Source organism: Sarcophilus harrisii, chromosome 1 (assembly GCF_902635505.1).
Source record: "Sarcophilus harrisii chromosome 1, mSarHar1.11, whole genome shotgun sequence".
NCBI lineage: Eukaryota > Metazoa > Chordata > Mammalia > Dasyuromorphia > Dasyuridae > Sarcophilus > Sarcophilus harrisii.
The window spans coordinates 704,877,881-704,904,461 of NC_045426.1; the positions used below are offsets into that span (position 1 = coordinate 704,877,881).

General features: G+C 41.7%; 1 protein-coding gene across 4 annotated transcripts in view; it reads right to left on the reverse strand.

Moving 5' to 3' along the window:
- PITPNB (phosphatidylinositol transfer protein beta) overlaps positions 1-25,508 on the reverse strand; it is a 71,407-nt gene extending 45,899 nt beyond the window's left edge. For 2 of the 4 annotated variants that reach the window (XM_031948823.1, XM_031948824.1), the window contains exons 1-3: positions 25,382-25,508; positions 19,337-19,367; positions 4,347-4,492 (exon numbers count right to left, since the gene is read on the reverse strand). In XM_031948823.1, the coding sequence (XP_031804683.1) occupies positions 4,347-4,492; positions 19,337-19,367; positions 25,382-25,401 (197 nt within the window). In that variant the 5' untranslated portion in view covers positions 25,402-25,508. Of the gene's footprint in view, positions 1-4,346; positions 4,493-19,336; positions 19,368-23,962; positions 24,047-24,946; positions 25,054-25,381 lie in introns of those variants that run through there. The other 2 variants (XM_031948826.1, XM_031948827.1) reach the window with 2 other exon arrangements.
- Between the last annotated feature and the right edge of the window lie 1,073 nt (positions 25,509-26,581).

Below are 26,581 nucleotides of genomic sequence, written 5' to 3' on the forward strand. Positions count from 1 at the left end.
TATTGGGGGCCAGTGAAACTTCATACCATACTTCCTTCTAACTCAAAAAACTTAGGCCCTTTTTCTGAATGGAAAAAATGGAAATCAGAGCTCCTCAAAACACAGGATGAGGAGTCCTCCAAAGTTAGCTTAATATCCATAGATGACAATTTTTATCAGTATTGATGATTCCTTTTTCACCCACAAAATACAAAAAAAAAAAAAAAAAAAAAAAAAAAAAGAAAAGCACAGCTCAATTTTTCAGGGGGTCAACCAAAGAGAAAATTTACAAAATGCCAATTTGCATAATCACTACTAGATGAATTAACAAGATAAGCATATGGCATTTTCGGGTTTCTGTCTAAAAATTCCCACTGTATTTTACAAGCTTCAAAGGGCTGCTTCCCAAACAAAACAAATTTAAACAAATTTTGTCACTGTCAATCAGAACAATCGAAAATTAACAAACCAGCTAAGGAGCTCAGTGGAAAGCTGAGTCTGCACCTGGAGGATCTGAGTTTGAATACAGCCTCAGACACTTACTCATATGTGAGCCTGGGCAAGTCACTTCACCTCAGTTTTCTTAACTGTAAAATGGTAAATCACTCCAGCATCTTTCCCAGAAAAAAATCCATAAAAATGAGTTCAAGGAGAGTCAGAAACTACTATCTTAACAACAAAAATTGTTCATCCTAATGACAAAACACAATTCCTTTCCAAATATTTCCCCTCAACACCAAATCCAACTTTGAATTTTAGCTCATCTCATCAAGGCAGAATCTTTTGAAACAGCTTTACCACTGGCTTGAGGCACAAATTTGAGTGTTTTTCCAAACAATTTTAGTACACTGACACAGAACAAAAAATTGGGGTAAATTAAATCAACTTCATTTTTTTCCATAAAGTGGTGGATATTCATTTTTAGGGCTGGTTAGCTTCACTAACCATCAGAGAATGTTTCCAATAATTCATTCCCCTATGGGGGGCCATGTTTGTTTAAGAGAGAGCTGCACAGAGAGTGGGATGCTGGCATCTGAAAGAACTGAGCTCCAGTGTCACCTCATACATTTCTGTATGTTGTGTAACGCTGGGAAAATCTGTCTCTGTTTCTTCATCTATAAAATGAATACTATGTACTCCATGTCTTCTACTCAGTCAATCAACAAGCATTTGTTAAGTGCCTGCTGGGTACCAGGTCTTCTGCAGGGGTACTAGAGACAAAAACAGTGAATTAAATGTAACCCACCTATGACTTTACATTTGAATTTTCCTTTCAGCCTGAGCTCTAGGACCCCAGGATCTTCATAGATATTCACCTATAGGGCAGTCACACCACTATTGCATCTATGAAACTGTTCAACTATAACCCTTCACTGTGCACACCAAACTCTGAAATCCAAAAAGAAAAGGGGCACGAATATTTTTCCCGCTCTGGAGCCACTAAAAAGTGACAGTGACAGGTCTCTGCTTCAGATAAAGTGTAGGAAATTGTCCTATGCCAAGTCCACACCTAACACCCTCCATATAAGGCACTGTTCCCAGCCCAAAAATCAGTTCACTCATTATGGGTATATATGTGGTGATTTCCATGTGAATGCCTTTAAAATTCCCCAGTGAGAAAGGCAGTGATGGGCTGAAGGCAGCATCCAAACACTGTCTCTGTCGTCACAGACTGGTCCCTTGGATCTCTCCCAGCTTCAGTGTCTGCCTCTAACTGAAGGGTATTTGCCAGCCTCTCAACCGTAGAGTTCCCATCCAGTAGACAAAGCGATCGTTGTCATGACCAGGCCACCTAAGGTGATCGGGACTCTTAGTTAACAAGCGCCCATCATGTCATTCTGGTTACAGAGCAGTGGAATCATCTGTGCCTTAAATTACAAAGAAACTCAAAAGATTAAAGGGAGAGCACAAGATTTAATGTTCAGCAGTGTGTGCATGAGTACCAGGCCCAGAGCTCTCAAAGCTTGGGAATGATCACTAACTACTGTCTCACAACTCATTACTTAATGGGGAAGAGGCTTTTGACTTGTGACCATACTCTCACTTGGGGGGAGTTGACAGAGTTTGCCATCAAAAAGACAAGTAAATATTCATATTTACATTGAACAATCATTCCTCGTGAGCAATGTCCTTTAATGGGGCTTCTCAATAGCCTTCATTTCAACCGATAATCGCAAGAAGTACTTGCTCTGAATCTTTTACTCTGACCTGTTAATTAGAACAAAAACCAATTCATCTAAGCTTTATCTTTTCCTGTTTCTCTCCTATTATGGCTGTGGCTATAGCTGTGAGGAGACCAGGGAAGAATCAGGGAAAGAAGGAAAAATGAGAAGGCTGAGATCAAGGCTGAGATCAACTTTGATCTAGACAACTTCCCCTCCATGTGAGCTTTCTTTATAGAAAACCACTGTTTTACTCCACTGCAAGCACCTCAAAAGGAGAAAAACTAGAGAGTGTTCAAGTTCCCAAAAGGATGAGTAAGGGGGCTGGTTTACAAGAAGTTCAATGACTATGCATAACTTGGTTCATTAAGGGAGATGTAAAAAACAAAGTTTGAAAAAGAAACAGGCATAAAGAAAATAATCAGGGAAAAAAAAGTTAATATAAAAATGTATTTTATGAAGTCATTAGTGATCCCAGTGTACCTTTGATTATTGGGGTAAGCCCTCTCTGGGGCTATTTAAAAATTAATGGAATGACATGTTGGGTAAAATGGGAGTAGCTTAAGGACAGCTAGGTGGCACAGTGGATACAGCACCAGCCCTGAGTTCAAATCTGATGTCAGACACTTAAACTTTCCTGGCTGTGTGACCCTAGGCAAGTCACTTAACCTCAATTGCCTCAGAAAAGAAAAGAAAAAAGGAGCATCTTTCTGTGTGGTCAAGAAGACAATCAGGTACATGTTCCTGAGGATGCTAAGGAATCAGGTGAGATGAGCCAATTATGGAGTACCCCTTGATTCTTCATGCTTGGTGCCAAAGAAAATTACTAAACATTCTTTTTTTTTTTTTTTTTTTTTTTTTTTTGGCCTTCTAGAGCAGTGGTTCTCAAACTTTTGTTTTCAGTATCTTTATACTATTAAAAATTATTGAGGATCTCTCCAAAGCGTTTTTGTTTATCTGGATTATATTTATAGACATTTACCATGTTGGAAATAAAAACTATTTTTGAATTTGTAGACCCTCTAGAAAAGGTTTCAGAGATCCCCAGGATTCTCCAGACCATACTTTGAGAACCACTGTTCTAGAAAATCATGTTGACTTCTTTCCCTTTAGCTACTAGTCACATTCAAAGCATTATTTTTACAATTTGTGAATCAAGAACAGGCAGAAGTGAAACATCAAATATCAAGATCTCCAGCAACATAAATGGGTAGAATTCAATTCATGAAAGTTCACATGAGCCTGTTCAATAAATGATTCACAAAACATTAATAAAAGAAAGGCAAAATTGTGTATTTTTTATCACTAACACAAACATCCAAACATCCAAATTAAACATTTATCTGTGGGATGTGTACAACCAAAATAGATACTAATTCGTATACTTACTAATTTTGCTCTAACTTCCTGGTTATATTCTTTAAAAAAAAAAAAAAAAAAAAAAAAAAACTCTCCCCAATCAAGTAGTAACATTCATTATATGAAAAAAAGAAGAGATTTTCTTCAAAGTTCACTCTATTTTTAATGTACTCCTATTATAAACAGCCATAATTTTTCCCCCCAACACCACATAGGCTAATATCTTTTTTTTTTCTTTTAACGGACACTAAGTGAGTTGACAAGTTATACAGTGTAAAGAGCAGAGGCCCAAGTCAGGAATACAGCCAGGTCCCGTCTCAGCTGTACCCATCCATGGTCTCTCTCACCAACAAACAAAGGTAGCTAGACTTACTCCCCAGCAGGCTAAGTCCATGACTGTGAGCCTTCTCCCCCTTTCTTAGGTACTAATGGGCAATTCGGGAGAGGGGGGAGGGCCTAACGGATAGGGATGGAACCCCAAAGTCTGGGGAAATGTCAAGTCTCATGGCCCCTTGAAAGCTTCACATGCACCAGCCCTACTGTCTGGCTAACACCCACAGCCCAATGCACCTAGACCTTTGAGATCTTTCACATTCCCAGAAGCCCCTGCAGCACCTGGGGCTGGCCACCTCCCGTTCTGATCATATACTTACCAAATGGAATTTTCCAATAAATCATGCAAGACAAGGCAGCAGAAACAGAGGGAGAAGTCAACCCTGCACTGCTAAATTTGGAGCAAATCTCCATGTGGAAGGAGCCACAACATGCCTGCTGCACATGCCTATGTCAGCTAAGGGGGGTCAGTCTTCCAGACAGCCCTGATCTGAGACGCAGGGCCTTGCTTACCTCTTTAAATGGTAAATCTTGTGTGTGTACTGCCCCTTCTCTCCATCCTTCTCATAAGGTTCATTTGTTAAGACTTCAATGCCTTCTCCACCTCCTGTTTCATTTTTACTGGCTTCAGCCACAGAGTAAAGTTGTCCAACCTGGTACTGAAATTTCAAAAAAAACAAACAATTTCCATCTGAAATATACTTGTAACAAAAATCCTCTAATCAAAACCCTAAATGTGTGTACATACAAATGTGTGGGTGTATACTTACATTAAAAGGGGCAGAAACTAAAGCTGTGAATTCCATGTAGGTAGAGGACAATGGTGTCAAAGTCAAAGAAAATTGGAGGCCACTGACCACACATAAGGGGAGCCTGTGAGCCACATATGAACTGAGGTGTTTTTTTTTTTAAATTTAAATTTAAATTTAAATTTTTTTAATTTAACATTCTATATTTTTAAAATTTTTGATAAATAAACATTGCCCAATTATCCTTTAGCTTCATCTGGGCTATACTACCAAAGAAAATGCTATAGTGCCAAAATATACTATTATCACAATCTTTTTTTGGATTCTGCTTTATAACGACAGGAATTAACAATTTGATAAACACTAATATGCATCTATATCATATACCAATCTCTCAGAACCTTAAGACATAAGTCAAACACAATCCCTCTCTCACAGAGCCCACAACTCCAGATAGACAACACATGTTTATATGTGTGTGTGTGTGTGTGGGGGGGGGGGGGGGGAGAATCAAACATTTCTCAAGTCATCAAAAATATTTCTGAAAGAAACAAGATTTCACAAGAGCTGGATTTCTTTCCCCAAGTTAAAAAGTTACTCCCTCAAATACAGTCAAAGATGACAAAAACCAAAGACCCTATGTCTTTCTTATTGCATGTTTCAAATTCCAAATATAGGGCTTAACAGCCAAAATTTAAGTAACAGCAAAATAAGCCTCAGTCAGAAATGCAGCAGAAATACAATTTCTGCACAGAATGAGACAAACTATCCCAAGAAGGACTGGGAGAACCAGTGAAGAGAAAACCAGCCTCAGCAGCATGGCCCAAAGGTTTGACTGATCTGGCTCAGCAAGGGATTTTGTCATTCAGAACCCAAAGGGAACAAATCTTTAGAGCCACAGATCACTGAAAGGACTTTCTTCCCTTGTGGGCGCATACTAGTGAAGTCACACTCTTGTCAAAAATAAAGAGAGAAACAAAGTAACCCAACCCAAGTGCAGCTGTCAAGATCTCCTTGCTGCCCCAAGGCAGCTCTTCTATGAAAAAAAGCCCTTCCTGTTTCACATTTTTAGCCACACCATGGACAAAGGAACAATAGGACTGTATGGGGGAATCTAGCTGAGCAGAAGCTAAGAACATGGAAAGGAAAAAAGATTCAAGAAACCACAATTTTTATATACAAAGGTGAAAGGTTTAACAGAGCTGCAAAAAAATACTTAAGAGATGTTGGAGTACATTAAGAGTTGGAGAAATGAGCTATTCCGATGACATAAACCATCAACCCTCTATCCTTACTATCTTTTCATTGGACAAGTCCCTACTCTTGTAGGTACCCAGTGCTGAGCTGGACCCTTGGGACACCGAGATAGAAGAGAAAGAACTATTCTAAGGAAGCTTTCATTCAGGGATTTGGAGATGAATAACACACCTACAGAAAAGTTAACTACAAAACATAGGTAAAGTTATGGGAGCGTACAAGTACATGTACGATACTCCTAAGGCAGCCCTACAGCTGAGCCTGGAATATATCCAAGTGTCAGAAGTCAGGGCGTTCTAGTCGGGGGTAGCCTGTACAAAGGGACAGACAAGGAGGTAGAATATCATGGACTCTGAAAAGAGCAAAGAGGCTCTTTTGGTCAGGACCAGAGCAACAGGTAGAAGAATCTGGAAGAGAGGCTTGGAGCCAGAGAAAAAAAGGCCTCCAAAGCCTCCTGCAGAAGGAAGGGCCTTTCTCAGGCCTACGCTTTCTGGATCCCAATTTGGTAGTTTGTAACTACAGACAGACTGAAGAGAGCAAAGACCAGACATCAGGAGACCAATTAGCAAGTTACTCCCATATTCCAGCAAAGAGGATGACTCTGAAGTGGGTAGTTCTAGGAGCTGAGACAAGCAAAGGTTGAGTATGAAACCCTATTAAAATTTAATTTTAAGCATATTAGATGGACAATTTGCCAAAATAAATTACATGTGTCCTCACATAAAATCACATAGAATAAAAATTAACCTATAAGATCACTGCATAAGAATGCCCTTGAGGCAACATGTTAGTGGTGAGGGCCCCTGCATTAGATGAGGCTACTAGAATTTTTGAGTTACCTTTTTATTTTTCTATTTTCTGATGACTTTTTAATTGCTCAGCCTCCTGTTGCAACTGTCAGTTGTTGCTATGGTCAATAACTACGGTCAACTAATACAATGTTACTAATATATTGTTACTAATAGTCCCTCCTCTCCTTTCTTCTAATCTGCAGCTTCTCTACTCTGGATTAAGAAACCAAAACAGATACAGCTATGCATTCAAAAGTGAGATTTTCCCCATCACAGGTCAACATAAGAAATTAAATGTAAATTCTGGCAGTTTTGAGGAGTCACAGACTAAACACAAAGGCCAGAAGATGACACAGAGCCTATGACCAACTACTTAGCTAAAATTTTATAATAAGGAACTATAAATACCCTATTAAAAGACCCCCCCCAAAAAAAAATCACACTTTTCTGCTAAAAGAGAGGGCCAAAAAAATTTTCAAAGATTTTCTAAACCACAGGGCTACCATCCCTCTAACCCCCAAATGTGGAAGGAATAACTGTGTTGTCAAAATTGTATTTTAAAAGGAAATAGGCCAACATTGTACTAGAAATGCGCGTTACAGCAATTAAAGAAATTAAAGGAGCTAGAAAAGACAATGAGGAAATAAAATGATGGTATCATGGCATATATAGAGAATTCTAAAGAATAAACTAAAAATAATTAACTTCAGCAAAGTAGTAGGATACAAAATGAAATCACATAAATCAACATTTCCAAATATCATCAACAAAATCCAATGGCAAGAGACAAGAGAAAATTCCACCTGAAATAACTATAGATAATATCAACTACTTGGGAATTTACTTGCCAAGACAAAACAATAGCAAAACACTTTTCACAAAAATATTCAGATCTAAACAAATGGAGAAATATTAATTGCTCATGGGGAGGCCGAGTCAAAATAAAAATGATAGTTTTAACAAAATTTACATATTCAGTGCTATATAATCAAAAAGTTATTTTATAGAGCTAGAAAAAGTAACAAGAATAGAAGGTCACCTGGAAGAATAAAAGGTCAAGAATTTCCAGGGAATCAATGAAAAAATAAGAAAGAAGTAGTCTAGCTGTATCAGATCTCAAGCAGTATTACAAAATAGTAATCATAAAAACAATCTGGTACTGGCTAAGAAACAGATTGGTAGAATAGTGGAATAAATCAATACATAAAACAATAGTAAATAATCAAAATTATCTAATATTTGATAAACCCAAGGATCCAAGTTTTGAGGGCAAAAACTTACTATTTTGACATAAATCCTGGGAAAATTGGAAAGCATTTCAACAGATCTAGATGTAGATCAACATCTCATATTATAAATAAAGATAAGTTCTATATGGGTATATGGTTTAGATATAAAAGGGGATATCATAAGTTAATTAGGGAACCATGTAATGGCTTACCTGGTAAGTTCTATGGAGAAGGGAAGAATTTATGACCAAACAAGAGAATGACAGGATATAAAATTTTATATTACACTATTTAATATAGGATAATTAATTTTAATTACATCACATTAATCTTTCTCACAAACAAAACCAATGCATCCAAGATTAGAAGAAAAGTAGAAAATTGAAGAAAAAAAATCTTAAAACAAGTTTCTCTTACAGGCTAATGACAAAGAACAGAGAGAAATTTTTAAGATGAGTCAAAGGATATGAACTGTCAGTTTTCAAAAGGAAACCAAAGCTATATATAGTCACTTGAAAAAAAAAGGTTGTAAATCACTATTGATTAGAGAAATTAAAATTAAAACAACTCAAAGGGAACACCTCATACCTTTCAGATTAGTTAATATGACAGAAAAGGAAAATGACAACTATTAAAGGGGATGTGGAAAAACAGACACTAAATATACTGCTGGTGGAACTGTGAACCATTCCAAAGAACAGTTTAGAATTTTGCCCTAAATCTATAAAACTGTACATAGCCTTTTATCGTGTTTTCAATCTCTTTCTCTGTATTAGCTCCTTCCCTATGGCCTACAAACATGTCTATGTCTCCCCAATCCTAAAAAATGCCTCATTTAATCCTTCCATCTCTTCTGCCCTTTGTAGCCAATTCCTCAAAAAGGCCAGCTATAAGAGGTGTCTCCACACTCTCCTATCACCCTCTTTTAAAGCCCTAATAATGTGCATTCCGATCTAATCATTTTGCTGATATTGCCAAATCCAATGGCCTTCCCTCAATCCCTACACTAATGGACCTCTCTGAAGCCTCAGCTATGACCTCTCCCCTTGATATTCTATCTCTAGCTCTTCAGTACACTACCTTCTCCTACTTCTGACTTCACCATGGCCCATCAAACTTATCACTGGCAAATCTTATCTTGAAAAATCCAATCTCCTCATATCTCAATGTCCTCTGCCCTGAGGGAAGAGACATCAACTCCTCCATTTATGGAGGGGGAACAAGGCTGGTACCTCCTCAGCCAAGTCATCTCCCACACCCCAAAACTCATTTAGGACTTCTCTGGCTACTCTACTTTGTCCCTTCCCTCCCCTTTTCTGCTGTCTTTCCTCATTAGAACACAAATTACTGAGGGTAGGGACTGTCTTTTCCATTTGCATGTGCAGTGTTTAGCAAAATACCTGGCACCTAAGAGGCACTGAAGAAGTGCTTACTGAGGAAAGAAATGAATAAATCTACCACTCTTGCCCCAGCCTCTGTGCTGACCTGCAATCTCCCATCCCTACAGCCTCCAAGTAGATGTCCAAATCTCCATATTTCCAAAGCTGAAGTCATGATCTTGCCACCAAGGCCCTGCTTTTTGCCTTCCTAATACTGTAAAGGCTACTAGCATGTTCTCAAACCCTCGGGCACATAATCTAAAAATCATCTTCAACTCATATCTCACCACTCATATAGAATGCCAATTTCATCTCTGTAGCACCTCTTGAATTTGTCCCCTTCTGTCCACCACTACCCTGGTGAAACCCTTCAGCAGCTCAAGCCTGGCCATTACCTGGACAGTCTGCTGATGGGTCTATCTGGGTCAAATCTCCCCCCATCTCAAGGACATCTTCCATTCAGCTGCCAAAGAGTTTCTGAAAGCTCAGGTCTGAATGTGCTACCCCTCTCTTATTCACTAAACTCTAGTGGCTCCATATTGGCTCTAGGATCAAAAACAAAATGTTCAAAGCCCTTCATGGATCTTAGTCCCCATCTTTCTCACACCTTACCCCACACCTTACACCCCACCACATGTACTCTTGGATCCATGGACACCGATCTCCTGGCTGTTCCATGAACAAGATTCTCCATCTTGTGTTGGCCCCAGGCATTTTCCCTGGCTGTGCCCCGTGCCTGCTCTCCCTCTTCATCTCCACCTACTAGTTTCCCTGGCTTCTTTTCCTATTAACCCAGCATAAGGATTGTCTGTACAAATTTGTTTGCTTGCTATTACCTTCTCGTTAGACTGTGAACTCAAGGGTAAAAAAAAAAATGTCTTTTACCTTTTTTTCTGATCCCCAGTGTTTATCATAGTGTCTGGCACATAGAAAATGCTTAATCAAGGTTTACTAATGTGATTTGACTTGATTCAAGACTAACTCCTACACTGGTAATAATTTTTCTATTTAAGTACAATCAATCTCACTTTTAAACTTGACAGTATTTGGTACAATGAAGAGCACACTGCTCTATTGCCAGAGCAATCCCACCAGTAGATTGTGACTCTAGACACACCTACTGCTCTAGGGCTTGGTTTCCTGTAAAATAAGGGCTTTAGACTACTTGACTTCTGAGTCTTTGTCTATTGTTTTATATCCATACTATCTCATTCTCTTCTCAAAGAAAATATTCAAAATGAAGGCACAGGTCCGATGTACAAGGATTTGGAGCTTGTTTCTTGCTGCTGAACCATGATACCCAACCACATATTTTATCACATGTGCCTTCCCCCATGCCTACTCTGCTCAGGTGACCACCACCCATATAATGAATTAAGAGAGGCTGCGTCTCTCAAGTCACATCTTTTAGTTTAGTCAGAATGTTAGAATGTTAGACGGAACTTTCTCTACAAGTGATTGGATACAGACCTCAAATTCGGAATATCAATAGCTAAATTATTAACATGTTTCTTAATACTTGTTGCCTCTATTAGTCAGGAGAGAAAGGGGCCAGACAATACTGAAGGCCCATGAAAAAAAATTTTTTCTAGAGTTGACCCTGCCAAAAAAACTCATTCTTCAGTGTATAAGTCTAAAGTTGACAAGCCTTTTTGTACTTGGTCAGAAGAGTTCTTGGGAAGCACTGACCATTCGCATGGCCATCCAAGAAGCCTTTTTTCAAGAACTTCCATTCCACTGGCCTGGTCTTTTAAGAACCCTGGACTTAAAACTTCTCAATGAGGCATCAGAAGTAATAAAATAAATTTGTTGAGAAGTTTTGACAGTAATTCTTTCAAAGTGAAGAGAAGAAACTGCCACAGTCTCAACAAACACTTAGAACTCTTTTATCAAGTGGAAAGAAATGGCCTAAGAGGACAACTCTGGAGATACATAAATCCACTTATAAAATCTTAAGAGAAGAATGGTAAAAAGTAAGAAATGGCAGAAGGAACAACAAATTTAGCTGAAGTTCACTGGGACCCTAAAAAAAAAAAGTCACTCCAAAGAATTTAAGGAGAAATCTGCTTAAAGAATAAGAGATGAAAAACAGGCAAGATCTACACAAAGGTATTTTTTTTTTAACAAATGTTTCCCCATTGTGGCTAGGAGATAGAAGTCACCACATCTAGACTGTTCACGTGATAGCCCCAGATGTGAAATGAGAGGAAATGAAAATGGCCACCAAGAAAACAAAACTGAGAAAGCAGCTAGACCAAATGCCCAGAGAGGCAGGGCATGTAGTAGGCAACACAATTTTGATATGACAGCAGGGAAGGTTCCAAGATCAAGGAAATAAGCTCAAACGTCATTATGAGGCAAAACTAAGTTATCAGTAATTGATGACTCATAGAGCTATTTTTCTATCTAAATAAAATCGTCATATAAATCATCTATAAGAATCCAGAGTATCCTCAATGATGGTACTAGCACAAGTAGATTTTCACAAGGCAGCTGGGGAGCATCAGAATGCACAGAGTGCCCAGGCTGACATCAAAGACTCTTCAAATCTGGCCCCAGACACTTACCAAGTGGCTGGCTCCAAGCTAATCACTTCACCTCATTTACCTCAGTTTTCTGATCTGTAAAATGAGCTGGAGAAGGAAATGGCCAACCACTCCAGTCTTTGCCAACAAAACCCTCAATGAAGTCATGAAGAACCAGACATGACTGAAAATGATTGACAATAAAAGACTTTCACGAGCAAGACTTCACATTTCCATCACACATATGACTAAGAGATTATGATTAAAGACTATAATCTCACTGTGCTTCTACTGCTTATCAACCATAAAAAGTTTATGACTGGGCAAAGTAAAATCCCACCCTAGAGGTTTTCCTCTATAAGCCAAAATCACGTAAGACAATATGAAAGAAATATGAAAAACAACAATCCTCCCCAATCCTCTGATCATTCATCCCAAGTGCGGCACACAACAAGGATAGACATGTTTGCCAAGGAGCAGACATGCCCTGGCCCAAGTGATGCCCTAAGGACAGTTCATTCATCCAGACACTCCCCTTTGCGTGGGGCAAATGTGCTGATCTCAGCAAGTCTTGGGCCAGTACAGAGTAAATGACTCACACCTGGGGAATCCCAGATAAGGCTGCTAAGCGGAGATTCCAATTAAGCCTTGAAGCTAGACTGCACAGAAGTTTCATACCAATACACAGTGAATACTTTCTTCAACAAAAAAACAAGGGAGCAGAAACAAGATAGCAGAATAGCAAAGACTCCCAAATTCCCAAATTCTTCTCCAAACAACTTTTTTAAAATGCCTCAAAATGAATTGTAGGGCAGCAGAACCAACAAAAGGATGGAATGAAACAATGTGCTAACCCAAGAAAATTTAGAAGCTTGGCAGGAAAGAGCTATCACCCTGGGTGAGAATGAACTACTATTTCTCAATTCTGAAGTCCCACCCCACACCTATGGGAGTGGCTAACAAAACAGAAAAAATGACAAATATTGTGAGAAAATTGAAACATTTATGTATTGTGGATATAGTTGTGAAATATCCAATCATTCTAGAGAGCAATTTGGATTTTCGGTAAAAAGAGTTATAAAATCATGCATATCGTTTGATTGAGCAATACATCACTACTGGGGAGAAGAGGAGAGAAATAAGAAAGGAAGAGGAGGAAAAGGAGAAGAAGTAGAGAAGAGAGGGGAGGGGATGAGAGGAAAGAGAGCAGAGAGAAAGGAAGAGGTGAAAGAGAAGAAAAAAGAACTATCTATAAAAAATTATTTATAGCAGGGTTTTTTTTAATGGTAGCAAAATGGAAAAGTTTAGAGGATGCTCATCAATTGGGGAACGCCTAAACATTGGTACTCGCTTGTGATGAAATCTTATTATGCTGTAAGAAATGACAAGCAGGCTGCTTTCAGGAAAATCTAAGAAAACAAAGTGAAATAAGCAGAACCAGGAAAATAATGTTCATAGTAACAATAATGTACTGTGCAAAGATGTTTGTGGCAACCCTTTATGTAGTGGCAAGAACCTGGAAACAGAGGGGATGCCCATCAGTTGGAGAATGGCTGAATAAGTTATGGTATATGAATGTTATGGAATATTACTGTATATGAATGTTATGGAATATTACTGTTCTGTAGAAACGATCAGCAGTATGAATACAGAGAGGATTGGAGAGACTTATAGGAACTGATGATAAGTGAAAGGAGCAGAACCACGAGATTGTACATGGCAACAAGATTATACAACAATCAATTCTGATGAAGTGACTCTTTCCAATAATGAGATGATTGATGCCAGTTCCAATGATCTTGTGATGAAGAGAGCCATCTACACCCAGAGAGAAAACTGTAGGAACTGAATATGGATCACAACATAACATTCTCACTCTTTTTGTTCGCTTGCCTTCTGTTTTCTTACTTGTTTACTTTCCCTTTTGACCTTATTTTTCTTGTGCAGCAAGAGAATTATATAAATATGTTTACACATATTGGATTTAACATATATTTTAACACATAACATATATTGGATTCCTTTCCATCTAGGGGAAGAGGTGGGGGAAAAGGGAAAATCTGAAACACAAGGCTATGCAAGGGTTAATGTTGAAAAATTATCCATACATGTTTTGAAAATAAAGCTTTAAAAATTAAAAAGAAAAAAGAAAATGCTAACATAAAAAATTACAATGTCTTAGCTATGCCCAGTAATACAATAATGACCTAAAACAAATCTGAAAGATAAAAAATGCTACCCACCTCCAGAAAAAAAAAAAAAAAAAATGATGAAGTCTGAATATAGATGGAAGCACTTTTTTTAACTTTTAGATTTTGGTCTGTGTTTTCTTTTACAACATGACTAATATGGAAATATGTGTTGCATGACTGAGCATGTATAACTTTTATTAAATTGATTGCCTTCTCAATGACAGGCAGAGGAAATGAGAGTATTTGGAACTCAAAATTTTAAAAAATAAATGTTTAAAATTGTTTTTGCATGAAATTGGGAAAAAATTACTTTTTTTAAAAACTCCAAAAGAAAAAAAAAAAAAAAGAACCAGGAGGTACAAGACATGCTAAGTGCCAAACAACACTGTGATCCTGTTTTCAAAGGCAGGAAATGAGTCATTGCTGATGTGAGTTATTCCTGAAAACAAGTAAGTAATCAGATCACCTATCAACCAGAACCAAGTTCAAAATGAGACACAAAATGAGATCCCTAGTCACTAGTTCAGTCTCACTATGCATACAGGAAGAACCAACCAGCAGCCTTCTACTTTAGCCTCCTGTTGGTCACCCTGACTTAAGTCTCTTCATTCATTTAGCCATTACCTGATTGTTTTAAAACAGAGGTCTGACCATGTCTCTCCCCACATACACACACCCTCACCCTCACCTCTCCTCAATAAACTCCAGAGGCTCGATTTTTCCTCCAGGACCAAATACAAAAAAATCTTCCCTTTGGCATTCCAAGCCTTTCACTTCCTGACTATCTCCTACTTTCCAGTCTCTTACACCTAGTAACTCTCCATGTATTCTTAAGATCTAGTGACCTGTCATCTTTTTGTTATTCAAACAAGACACTCCAACCAGACTGCAGGCATTTTCACTGGATGTATGTACCTCACCCTGCAGGCTTCCCTGACTTCCAGATAAAATTCCATTTAATTCCAGTCTTTCCTAGCATTATCTGTTTGTATGTTGCAGACTATACACTACTTGGGAGAAGTGGCTGATCCTTTTTTCTTTGCATTCTCAGCACTTAAGAGTAGATGAGAGATGCTTAATAAATGCTTGCTGACTGGCTAAACCAATGTTCGAAGAATGAATGGATACTACTGTCCAGATAGAAATAGATAATAGATAATAAGCTCACAGAACCCTGTTAGAGACAACACAAATAGATGAGGTAGAGCTAGAAGTGATATGGAAAACGGGCCAGACTGCCTTTGGAAAACTGTGAAGTACCTTAAATAACTTAAAACAAAGGCCTATCTCTCAACACTTCTACTTCTTCCCCTGATATGGTAGTGAGTCAGCCAATCCAGAGACTCCAAAGTCCTGAAGCTGAAAACCAAAAGGCAGCAAGGAGATATATGGTAGGTATGGATAGATTGCAAGGAATTTTTTAATCCATGATGAATTCTGGAGAATGACGGTCAGGAGGAAAATGCATGGCCTGGCAAAAGATAGGCTGACCTCACAGCAATATAGAGAGCCAAGTGATGAGCACTCTATTCTACACAACATGAAGAGAATTTAGAAGGTGGAGAAGGGATCCCATGTGAGGATATGGTTCACCATCATCCTAGCTGGAGCCGCCATCTGTGTCACTGACACACAAGACTTCTGAAGTCAGAGCTCTAGTGAAGGCCAAAGACCCCAGTATTCTAGCTGCTTGCAGTGAGCATGACTGTAGAGAAGCCAGATCTAGGGAGACCAAAAGATTTCACCATTCTCTAAAGAAATAAAGCCACACCTGAAGCAATGTGTTCTGATCTAGGTGGTACATATTTTTTCCCTCAATAGCACTTCTTTTTCCAAGTACATGTAAAGATAAGTTTTCAACATTCATTTTGGTAAGATGTTGAATTCTAAACTTTTTCTCCCTCCTTCGCTCACCTTCCCCTTTCCAAAAACTGCAAGCAATCTGATATAGGTTAGATAATTACAATCACTTTAAACTTATTTCCATATTTGTCATGCTATGAAAGAAAAATCAGGACAAAAGGGAAAAAACACGAAAAAAAAAGCAAACAAACAAAAAGGTGAAAATGCTATGTTTTGATTTACAGACAGTCTCCACAGTCCTCCTTCTGGATGCAGAAGGCATTTTTCATCCCACTGGAATTGTCTTGGATCATCTCATTGCCAAGAACAGCCAACTCCATTATAGTTGATCACACAATCTTCTTGTTACCGTGTACAATGTTCTCTTGGTTCTGTTCACTTAATTCAGCATCAGTTCATTTAAGTCTTTCTAGGCTTTTCTGAAATCAACCACTCATACACCCATTCCCCAAGTGATAGGTATCTACTCAATTTCCAGTTCCTTGTCACCACAAAAAGAATCGCTTTTTCCCCTTTTTTATCATCTCTTTGGGATACAAACCCAGTAGAGACTGGTGGATCAAAGGGTATGCAGTCTGATAGCCCTTTGGGCATAGTTCCAAATTGTTCTCCAGAATAGTTGGATCATTTCACAACTCCAACAATGCTTTCGTTTTCCCATAACCCCTCCAACATTTATCATTATCCTTTCCTTCTACTTTAGCCTCCTGTCGGTCACCCTGACTCAAGTCTCTCTTCATTCACTTAGCAATTACCTGATTGTTTTAAAACAGAGGTCTGACCATGTCTCTCCCCACATACACACACCCTCACCCTCACCTCTCCTCAATAAACTCCAGAGGCTCGATTTTTCCAATTTTTCCAATTTCCAGATTTAGCCAATCTGACAGATGAGGTGATAGGTAACATACACTTAAAGAGATATGTATAAACTAGGTGATGTAGCAGAGAACTACCACAGAAACTATGCCTTATGAGGAAGAATTCAAAGAATTAGGTATTCAAGCCAACAAATATTAAGTGTCCCTTGCGATTGTTAGCTTAGAATACAAAGAAAAATATGACAAAATCCTTTGTCCTCAAGAAACTTATGCTTTACTACAGGGATACAGCAAGCACTCTTCCTCATCTAACACTTAGATGATTGCTTGCTACCCTCTCTCTTCTCTAGTTCTAGTCTCACATGATGAAATTGCTTTACTTTTTACCAAAGCAGTTTAACCCCACTACCTTTCTCAAGTGATTGCATTCCCTGCCATCTCCTCCCACAAACAGTCTCCTCGGTCATCCTCACTCTTTCACTCATTTTCAATCTTCCCCTCATGTACCGACTCCTTCCCTACTGCCTATAAACATGCCTCCTGTCAAATCCTCAAAGAGCCCTCACCTGATCCTCCTAGCCTCGCTCACTGGCTTCCTCTGGCTCTTCTGCCCCTGTAACTCCTTCAAAAGGCCTCGGCCAATAGAAGCCTCCACTTTCTCTCCTCTCATTCTCTTCACTCTCTGCCTTCCAACCTCATCATTCCACCAAAGCTCTTATCTGCAGTTACCAATGATCTCTAAGCTGCCAAACCCAAAGGCCTCATCTCCATCCTCATTCTCCTTCTCTCCACAGTCTTTCACACGGTTGGTCACTCTCCCCTACTTGAGCCTCTCTTCCCTCTCCCTTTTCAGGACACCTCCCCCTTTTGAGCACTCTTTCTGTCTCCTCCTTCTGCTCTCACACACAGAAGGAAACCCTCAAGATTCCCTCTTCTTCACTTAGTGATCTCATCAGTTCCCATGGATTTAATCTCTATCTCTCCTGCCCCAATCTTGGTACTGATCTCCATTCTTCACATGCCTTTCAGGCCCCTCTAAACTGCATGTCCAGTAGACATCTTAACCTCAATAGATCCAAAACAGAACTTAGGATTCCTTTCCTATTCTTGTTGATGGCAACACTTTATCCTCCCAGTCCCCCAGATTTCACTTCAGTGACATCTCCCAAATACAACCCTTCTCTCCTGACCCTGCTCCCACTCCAGTTTAGGCCTTCATCTCCTCATCCCTGGACTACTGCTGCCATAGCTGCTGGCAGTTCTCCTACCTCAAGTCCCTCTCCACCCCAATCCATTATCCATTTATTCATTAAAATTCAGATTTGATCATATTATTTTATTATTCAATAAACTTCAGTGGCTTCCCACTGCTTCAACTTCCTATCTTTCCTGTCTCCTTAGACCCCAATACGTATTCTTTAATCCAAAGACACTGGCCTCCTGGCTGTTTCATAAACAAGACCCTTCCCCTCAGATCCAGGCATTTTCTCAGGATGTCCCCATGCCCAGAATATATACACACATGTTCTCATTCACTCACTCATTCATTCATTCATTCATTCTCATTCTCTCTCTCTCTCCACCACCCCCACTCCAAATACATACTTCCCTGATTTCCTTTCAAGTCTCACCTTCTACAAGAAGCCTTATCCAATATCACCCCTTAATTCTAGTGTCTTCCCTTTGTTAATGATTTTCTTTTGGTATTGTTTAGTTTGCTTTGTATATGTTTGCATCTTGTCTTCCCCATGAAATTAAGTTCCTTGAGCTCAAGCATGTTTCCTAGCATAGTAGGTAGGCACTTAAGGCCTGATTTACTGATGTAATTAACTGCAATAAAGAAATAAAAATCCAATCTGAGGGAAGGAGAACAGTATATCAAGATGGAATCCAACTAGTTAGGAAGCACCTGGTTTGATCCTTAAAAGAAGGATACTAGGATATGGTGCTGAAGAAATACAAGCCAGGAAAAAAAGAGTAGATGGGGATACAGGCTAGGGATTAGCTATTAGTATTCTGATCTGAATAAAAGGCAAACTATGTTAAGTCTGGAAAGTTGGATTAGAGTCAAGACTGTAGAGGCTCTTAAGAAGACTTCAAATAAAGCCTTCTGAGATTTGCAAAAGCTTTCTTTATACACTCTCACCTGCTCCTTGCAACCACCTCATTATGCAAATAATACAAGTATTACACAAAGTCAAGTGACTTGTTTATGGCCACACAGCTATGAAGTGTCAGGATTCAAAAAGCATATCACCAACATATATTTATTAAATATGTACCACACAAATCTCCAAGCTCTTTTTCCCATTAGGCAACAATACTTTTCCTTAAAAATTAAACAAAATGTTTGCTTTTTCTCTGATATACAAAAAGGAGGCACTGAAAGTTTTTGAGAGCTGAATAACAATCAAATCTATATTAGGAAAGTTATTTTTTAAAGTGTGGGAAAAAAGATTTGCATGGGAGGAAAAGACTTGAGACAAGCCACCTAATCAGAAGGCTACTAAATAATCCAGTCACAAGCTAACTACAACCTTGTGATCCCCTCCCTATACATTATTCTGGAATTATTTCTTAGACTCAAGTCTTCTGTTAAAGAAATAGAAGGCAAACTATGAATTTAGACAGAGTTACAATATATCACTATACTATCTATGCTTAAACATAGTATCATTAGAAATAAACAGGACTTACCTCTTGAACTGAACATGGTAAGACCACACGGCTAAAAAAAAAAAAAAAAAAAAAAATTAAGAAAATAAACATTACCAACCACATCAGTGCAAAATCTAATTTTACATCACAGACCCCTAAAGGTATAGTTTTTTCATTATACCCAATGATATCATGAAGAAGAAATGCAAACTGTAAAAATTACCTGAGCATCTTCTACCCCAATTAAGATAATATTGTAGGACTTAACTTGAAGAGACCTTGGAAATCATCTAATCCAATCCCCTCTTTTAGGCAGAAGAGACAGAATTTGAACACAAGTCCTGTGACTTCAAATCCAGAATGTTTTCTCTTGGTTCAGGAAACTATGGTTCTTTAATCCTTGCCATTTTCTGAGGTGCAAATGCTCAAACTGAAGATTCAGTAATCAACATGCTACCAGCTGGCCAGCACATCTCTGCTCTTTTCTATCAGATTTTTTCTTGAAGCCCAAATTTGCAGTTATCATCCATTACTATTAATTCTATCTTGTGAGGCCAAAGAAAGAAATTTTCCTCAAGACAATCCTTCAAATATTTGAAGGCAGCTTTCTCTTTTTCTGTCTTTGTAAACAATCTCATTTCTGCTCCCATCTCTTCCAAGAATCTCTCAGTGAAGAACTCACCACTTAACACAATCGCCAGAATCACTATGTTTGCAGTTGGAAGGGAGCTAAAAGGATTAGCAGGTCCAGTCTATGATGGAACAGGAGAGGCAGGTCATCCAACCCTTTTGGAGGGTGTATCCAAAAATAGGGGAACAACCACTTCTCAAGAAAGCCCCACATTTCAATAATTATTATTAAGCACATATTATGTGCTGGATACTTTTTGAACAATGGGATATATATAACCATGCCCATTTCCCCGGAGCTCACCTTCTACATGGGCAACACCAATTACTCCAGGAACTTACAAAAAACTACACAAAATACAAAGGGATGAACATTAACTGGGGTAATCAAAAAAGTCCTCAAACCCACTTCACTTCCAAATTTCCCCACCACAATTCTGAGTCACCCAGGTTTGTCACTCTACATCCTGGACTCCATCACGGCCACAAACACACACACACCCCATCCTAGGACAGGCCCCCCACCTCCAGCTTGCACTGGTCTACAATGGCCTCACTGATTTCCTTGCTTCCAGAATCACCAAAATTAAATTCCTAAGGCTCAAGTCTCACCAAGTCCATAACTGCTTCCACCCACCCATCTCCTCCCTGCCCCACCTCAGCCCCGAATTCTAGAACCACCTTCAGGAGCAAATATAAACATCTCCTGGAGTAAGAGAACTGAATGTAGGTGGGGATGCCACTTTCTACCTGGAGGGAGGCTACAAAACCCTGAGAAAAGCCGTCTCCCAACAAATCCAGACATCCTCTGCTGGGCCCACTCCACAGGCCTGGAAGGAGCTCCAGTGCTAGCCATCATTCCTGGTTCCTGTCTTCACCCTAGCTAGTCTCCCCACCCAAGATAAACAAATCCTCAGCACCAGGCAAGGGGGGAAAGGGTGTGCTAATAAGGGCATGATTATTTTTGACTCAATCTACATCAGACCTAAATTCACTTCCTCACATAGTGTACCCAAAGATACCCTTCTTGCTGGGGCAGGCACTTTCTAACAAACAATTGTTATACTTAGCCCAGTGCTATGAAATAGCACGTAATAATCTCTAAATATACACTACTTCATTTAGCTTTCGCTTTTACTCTTAAAGACTCGCCCCCCCCCCCCCAACAGCCTTTTTACACATAACTACCAACTCCCCGTCCCAGCCAAACAGGGCATCTTATTCCTAGCATCCTGGGCTTGGCCTCTGGCCTTCTGCACCTACTGTCCCCTAGCCCGGAACGCCTCCTCCAGGACCAACTTTTCCTTGAGGCCTTTCCTGCTTCCCCCAAACTGGAGCCTCCACCCTCACCCTAGTTTTCTTATAGGCTTTCTGGGTTTTATACACATGAATGTGTGTGGTCTCCCGCAGTCACTTGTTATCTTGGGGTCTAGCACATATAATAGGCATTTATGTTTGATGACTGACAGGGGTTTCAAGAAGCAAAACCCAGGAAACAACTATTCTTGCTGGGCCACAGAGACCAGTCTGGCTACAAAGCAGAGTGATGGGTTAGGAGCCTGACCATCATACCATGCAGGCCTAAAAGCCCATTCCTCTCCCACCTCTTCTCAAGTTGCCTCTGCAACTTTCCCCCATTATTCAACACTTAACATTATTCCCAAAGCACCTGGCTAAGCACTCTAAATTTGCCTAACCAGCCTAATTTGCCTAACTCAGCCACATCAATCAACGAGCTTTTTTAAGCACCTGCTATGTGTCAGGTACTCTACATATCTGAATTCCCTAAAAACACAATAAATCATCAACACAGAGGCAACTTTCCATTATCTGTCCAATTCAGAGAAACAGGCAGGGCAACAAGCAAGCCAGTAGAGGATCCCAAGGATAATCAAGTAAATTCTCAAATCCAAAAGAACTCCACTGTCATTTCAAATGCTACATAACAATTTTGCAGGTAATGAAATCAAATGGGAAGCAGCTCAGTGCCAACAAGAATTGGGAATTCCCTGTTATCACTTAATAAATGTTTTACTGCCAAGCTATGCTACAACCTCAATCAACTACAAATTCCCTAGATTTCTATCAATTCTGTAGCCAGGCTAATCTGATTTCACAAAAAATTCCCTAGGTATGACAAAACACTGAAGAGATTGCCAAGAAATTCACTGGAAGAAAGATACTATGAAATGTTTTTTATATAACATGGTTTTCAAAGAAATGCTGGTTTTGTAAAGTTAGTAATACAGTGAACGAGTCTTTAATGTACTACAGGAAGTTGAAGTCTCAATTCATTAGTAAAAAAGAACATCAATTTATTTTAAAAAATTAATTTTTCCAAATCTCAAAAACCTGTTTCCTTTTTTTTTTTTTCAGAAAACCCAATTGTTTTAAAATATATCTAGCATGTTTCCACTGAGATCTCAAAACCCCTTAAGCCCCCCCTTGTCATTCCACGTATCTTTTATTCCCTCAGCAATGATCTACCATCATTATCACCATTTAGGTACTCGGGTCTTTTGTGCTGAAGGAATTGTGAAAATGAAATCCTTTTTACCCCATGGAGTTGTCCCCAGGCTAGGTACACAAGAAGAACACAAAGCAGACAAAACCTAAGAGATACAAAGTCCAGGGAGACTTAATGAGGAAGAGAATCCTTTCCAACTGAGATCAGGAAAGGCTTCCTGAGAAAAGTGACATTTGACTTGGGCTCCTGTGGATAAACATGGAAACTGAACAGAAGAATGGAGCTTGAACACAGTCACATTTCAGGGCAGGTGTGCAAGCTAAATGTCACCCTCCATTTTTCCCTCTCCCCCATCCCCCCAAACCAAACTGCTGCCAAAGCCTGTCACTTTCCCACACACCTCTTCTCACTTGACACTGCTCCCACCCTAGGGAAGGAGACCCCCCTAACCTCCTACCTACCTGCCTTAAGTCTCTCCCCACCCCACTGCTGAAGTAATCTCTCTGCATTCAAGGTCTGACCACGTCACTAATTTCTATCCAAGACACGTTACTGCTTCCTGTTACTTGGAGAATTAATCAGTTGAATCTTCATAACCTCCCCGCCTCCAACTCTTACATCTCACACTCCTCTAAGTGACATCAACTTCCTGGCTATTCTACAAAAAGACAGTCCAACTCCAGACTCCCAGTATTTGCACTGAATGACCCCATAGCTGAAAAGCCTCCTTCTTCAGCACCCTTTGAATCTTCCTTTAAATCTAGTTAAAATATCATTTTCCATCTCTTTCAATTCTAGCACTTCCCTCTTTACTACTCCCAATTTAGCCTGTATATAGCTTCTTTGTCCATAATTACTTAGATACTGCCTCCCCCTCCAAGGACTGAATTATTTTGGGAGAAGGGACATTTTTGCCTTTCTTCACAGTCCTAGCACATATATGGTAAGGGCTTAATAAAAACTTGACTTATCTTATTTTTTCACCTCTAATACTACTAATTCATCTACTTATTTACTCTAAAGAAATGATGAAGTTAAAAAAAAAAAATTCCACAATGACAAATGGCAGGAGCTTCTTGGCCCCAAAACGTCACATAAATCTAAAAGCAAAAAATAAATGTTTAAAGCTTTGTTAGCATTTAAAAAAAAAAAATTTTTTTTAAATGCTAACAAAGCTTCGATATTTTAAACATTTATCTTCCAACTTTTTAACTGCATTTTCCACCATTTCATTCTACTGTGAAAGACAAAAGGATGCAACAATCTAGTTACAGGAAGACTAAAGAAAATTCAGGAAATACTTATCACTAACCCAATCATTTTTCGTTGAAAAATCTGTTTCACCTTAGGGTTTGTACACAAGTGGGAAATCATATTAAAGTCTTTTCTCATTCTTCAAGGGAAAGGAATGGCTTACATGAACTCTTATGGCCCCTTTCCAGCTGTAGATCTATGAGCCCATGATCAAGCAGTCTCCATTAAAATTAAGAAAAGCATGGCAAATAACTGAAAGGGGACAGTTAAAATAGGTATTTAATAGGAAGAATATACGTGGAACTCCAAGTTACCTGCACGTAATGTTATACCGTAAAAAGGACACAGTGCTGAGCAGAAGAGCAGGGTTTTGGGTCCAGATTCTGCTAAAAGTCCTGTCAATACTTCCTTAGGTTTTCCCTCAGTGAGCCTCAACTTCTTCATATGGGAAATAAGAGGTATGTAAAAGTCGGTCTCTAAAATCCCTTTGGTAGAGAATGAGATTCAAGAGGTTTCAAGTGGTGTTCAAAGTACAATAAAAATGTACATTTCTATGGCCCTTTTAAGCTTACATTTTCCTCAGAACGGTGAATTTGGGAGTGTTGCCAGCTCACTTTGCAGATATGAAAACTTAAGCCTACACTTGCGACCTAGCTTTGTGATCATAATCTAAACACCTCCTTACAACAAGAGTCTAGGTCACTGTCAAAGAGCTAGTTAAGCAGCGTATACCACTAGAAGCCTTCATTTCTCCAAAACCTTTTATGGCTCCCTATGGCCTCTAAAAAGCAGCGGAGGCGGAATCAAAGGGGCTGGGTTCGAACGCTAGCTTTGAGCCTTGCCAGGTCTGTGCCTCAGTCTCCCGGTTTGTAAATAAAGGCGTGACCCAAGTCCCCTGCAGCCCCACAACTTCCAAGGGAACTCACGCCCCGGGCTGGCTGTCGAAAGGGCCCGAACCGTCTCCCCGTCTCTACCTGACCAACTTCTCTCCTTCCGTGAAGCTGCCTGCGCCTGAGCCTCCTCTGACCATCTCCCTCCCTCCACTTTCCTACGGCTCTACCCCCAAAACGAGGGTCTCGGGGCGGATGGGGACCGCGGCAGCGCTCAGTACCGGGGGGAAAGGGGCGCCTGGGACACGGGTTGACATCAATCACCTAATGGGAATGGGGGGGGGGGGGTGACCGCCCGGCGCTAGGACCCCCCCCCCCAGGGTCTGGCATACCGCCCCCCCCCAGTCCCGGGCCCTTCCCCCTCCTTCCTCCTTCCCGTAAGGCTCGTCCCTCCCCCATGGAGCGTACGGGAGTCCGAGGAGGCTCGAGGGAGAGGCCGGACTAGGCGGCCCCCACGCTCGACTCCCGCTCCCCTCTCCCGACCCCCCCAGGGGCCGGTCCCAACGGAAAGGAGGCGGCAGGGGGCCGCGCGCGCCCGCGCCTGGGGGCCGGACCGGGCAGGGGCCGCGGGGCGCGGGGGCGGGGGAGGGAGCGCGCGTGCGCAGGCGCGCGGGAGGCGGGGGAGGGGGAGGGAGAGGCGAGCGGAGCCGGCAGCTCGCGAGGAGCCGGGAGCGGCCGGCCTGGGTCTCTCCGCGCGGAGGGAGAAGGGGGCGTCGGGCGGGGCCGCCGAGCCCACCCCGGCTCCGTTACCCTGCGGGGACTCACGCCGGGACCCGCGCCCGCCGAGGAGCGGCCCCCCGACCCCAGCCTGAGACCCCCCCGCTTCCGCTGGCCCCGACTCACAATTCCTTAATCAGCACCATCGTTCCTTCGCCGCTGCCGCCGCCGTCTCCACTGCCGCCGCCGCCGCTACCGCCACCCACGGCGCTTGCGCAGCCCCGCCTCCCCGCCCCGGCGCCTGCGCCATCCCACCCTTCCGCCGGAGGGCCGCGTCCGCGCCTCGGGCCGGGCCCCGCCCCTCCTTCGGCGGGCGCCCCGGCGCCTGCGTGGCCACGCCCACAATTACGTCTCCTCCCGGCCGGCGCTCCGGCCCGGGCGAGGCTCCGCCCCGGCCCCCTCACGCGACCCTCGCGGACCCCGCCCCGGCCTCGCCCCGCGGGGAACGCCCACGGCCCGGCCTCCGGCTGACACCTCCCTCCCTTAGACTTCCCGACCGGGCCGGAGGCCGGTCCGGCCCATCTTAAAGTGCTTTGGGCTACGGCTGCGAGGGGCGTTTGCCGCCCCCCCGGGGGGGAGGGGGAGCTGGGCCGGAGAGCTCCGTCTGGGCCGCGGCGTCTGAAAGAGACGCGCGAGGTCCAGCTCGGGCCGGGCACTGCCCCCTCTGAGAAAAGAAAGCCGGCCCAATGTCTCCGGCCGCGCTTTCACCCGCTGAGCGCGCTCTGCCAGGCGGAGGGGCCCATTTACATGCCCGGGTGCGTCAGGAGCCGGATCTGAACCCAAGGCCCGCCCACCGAGAAAGGGTGGATGCGCGCGCTGCTCTCCCCGGGTCTCACCTGCGGCGTCGCGGTCAGTTCTGGGGGCCACAACTGGGGCCCGCAGGGATAACTAAAGTCCCGAGAATAGTGGACAGCTGGAAGAGGAAACGGGCGTCCCGCCATTAACCCCGGGGAAAGACCGGGGGCACTTGGCCTAAAGATTCGGGGAGAGCGTTCTTCGCTGGGGCCCAGGAGGCAGAAGCTGCGGGACGTTCCGTGTTAGGCCTGAGGTTAGAAAAGCAACCTCTGGTGCCCGAGATTTCCGGCGCACGGCCGTCGGGATCGGAGAGGGACCGAGGAAAACTAGCCAGGGGCCGTTGGCCGTCCGGCCCCTGCTCTCCAAGAGGAAGGGGACGTCGGGAGGGGGATGCCCGGACTTTGCAGTGAATTGGACTGGAGGGAGGGAGGCCGAGCAGCATCAGGATGCACGGGGAGGCCTGGGCCGCTTTCGGCGGCGGTCTTAACAAAGATCGGAAGCAACCCCTGCAACAGGCAGCCGGGGTCCCTT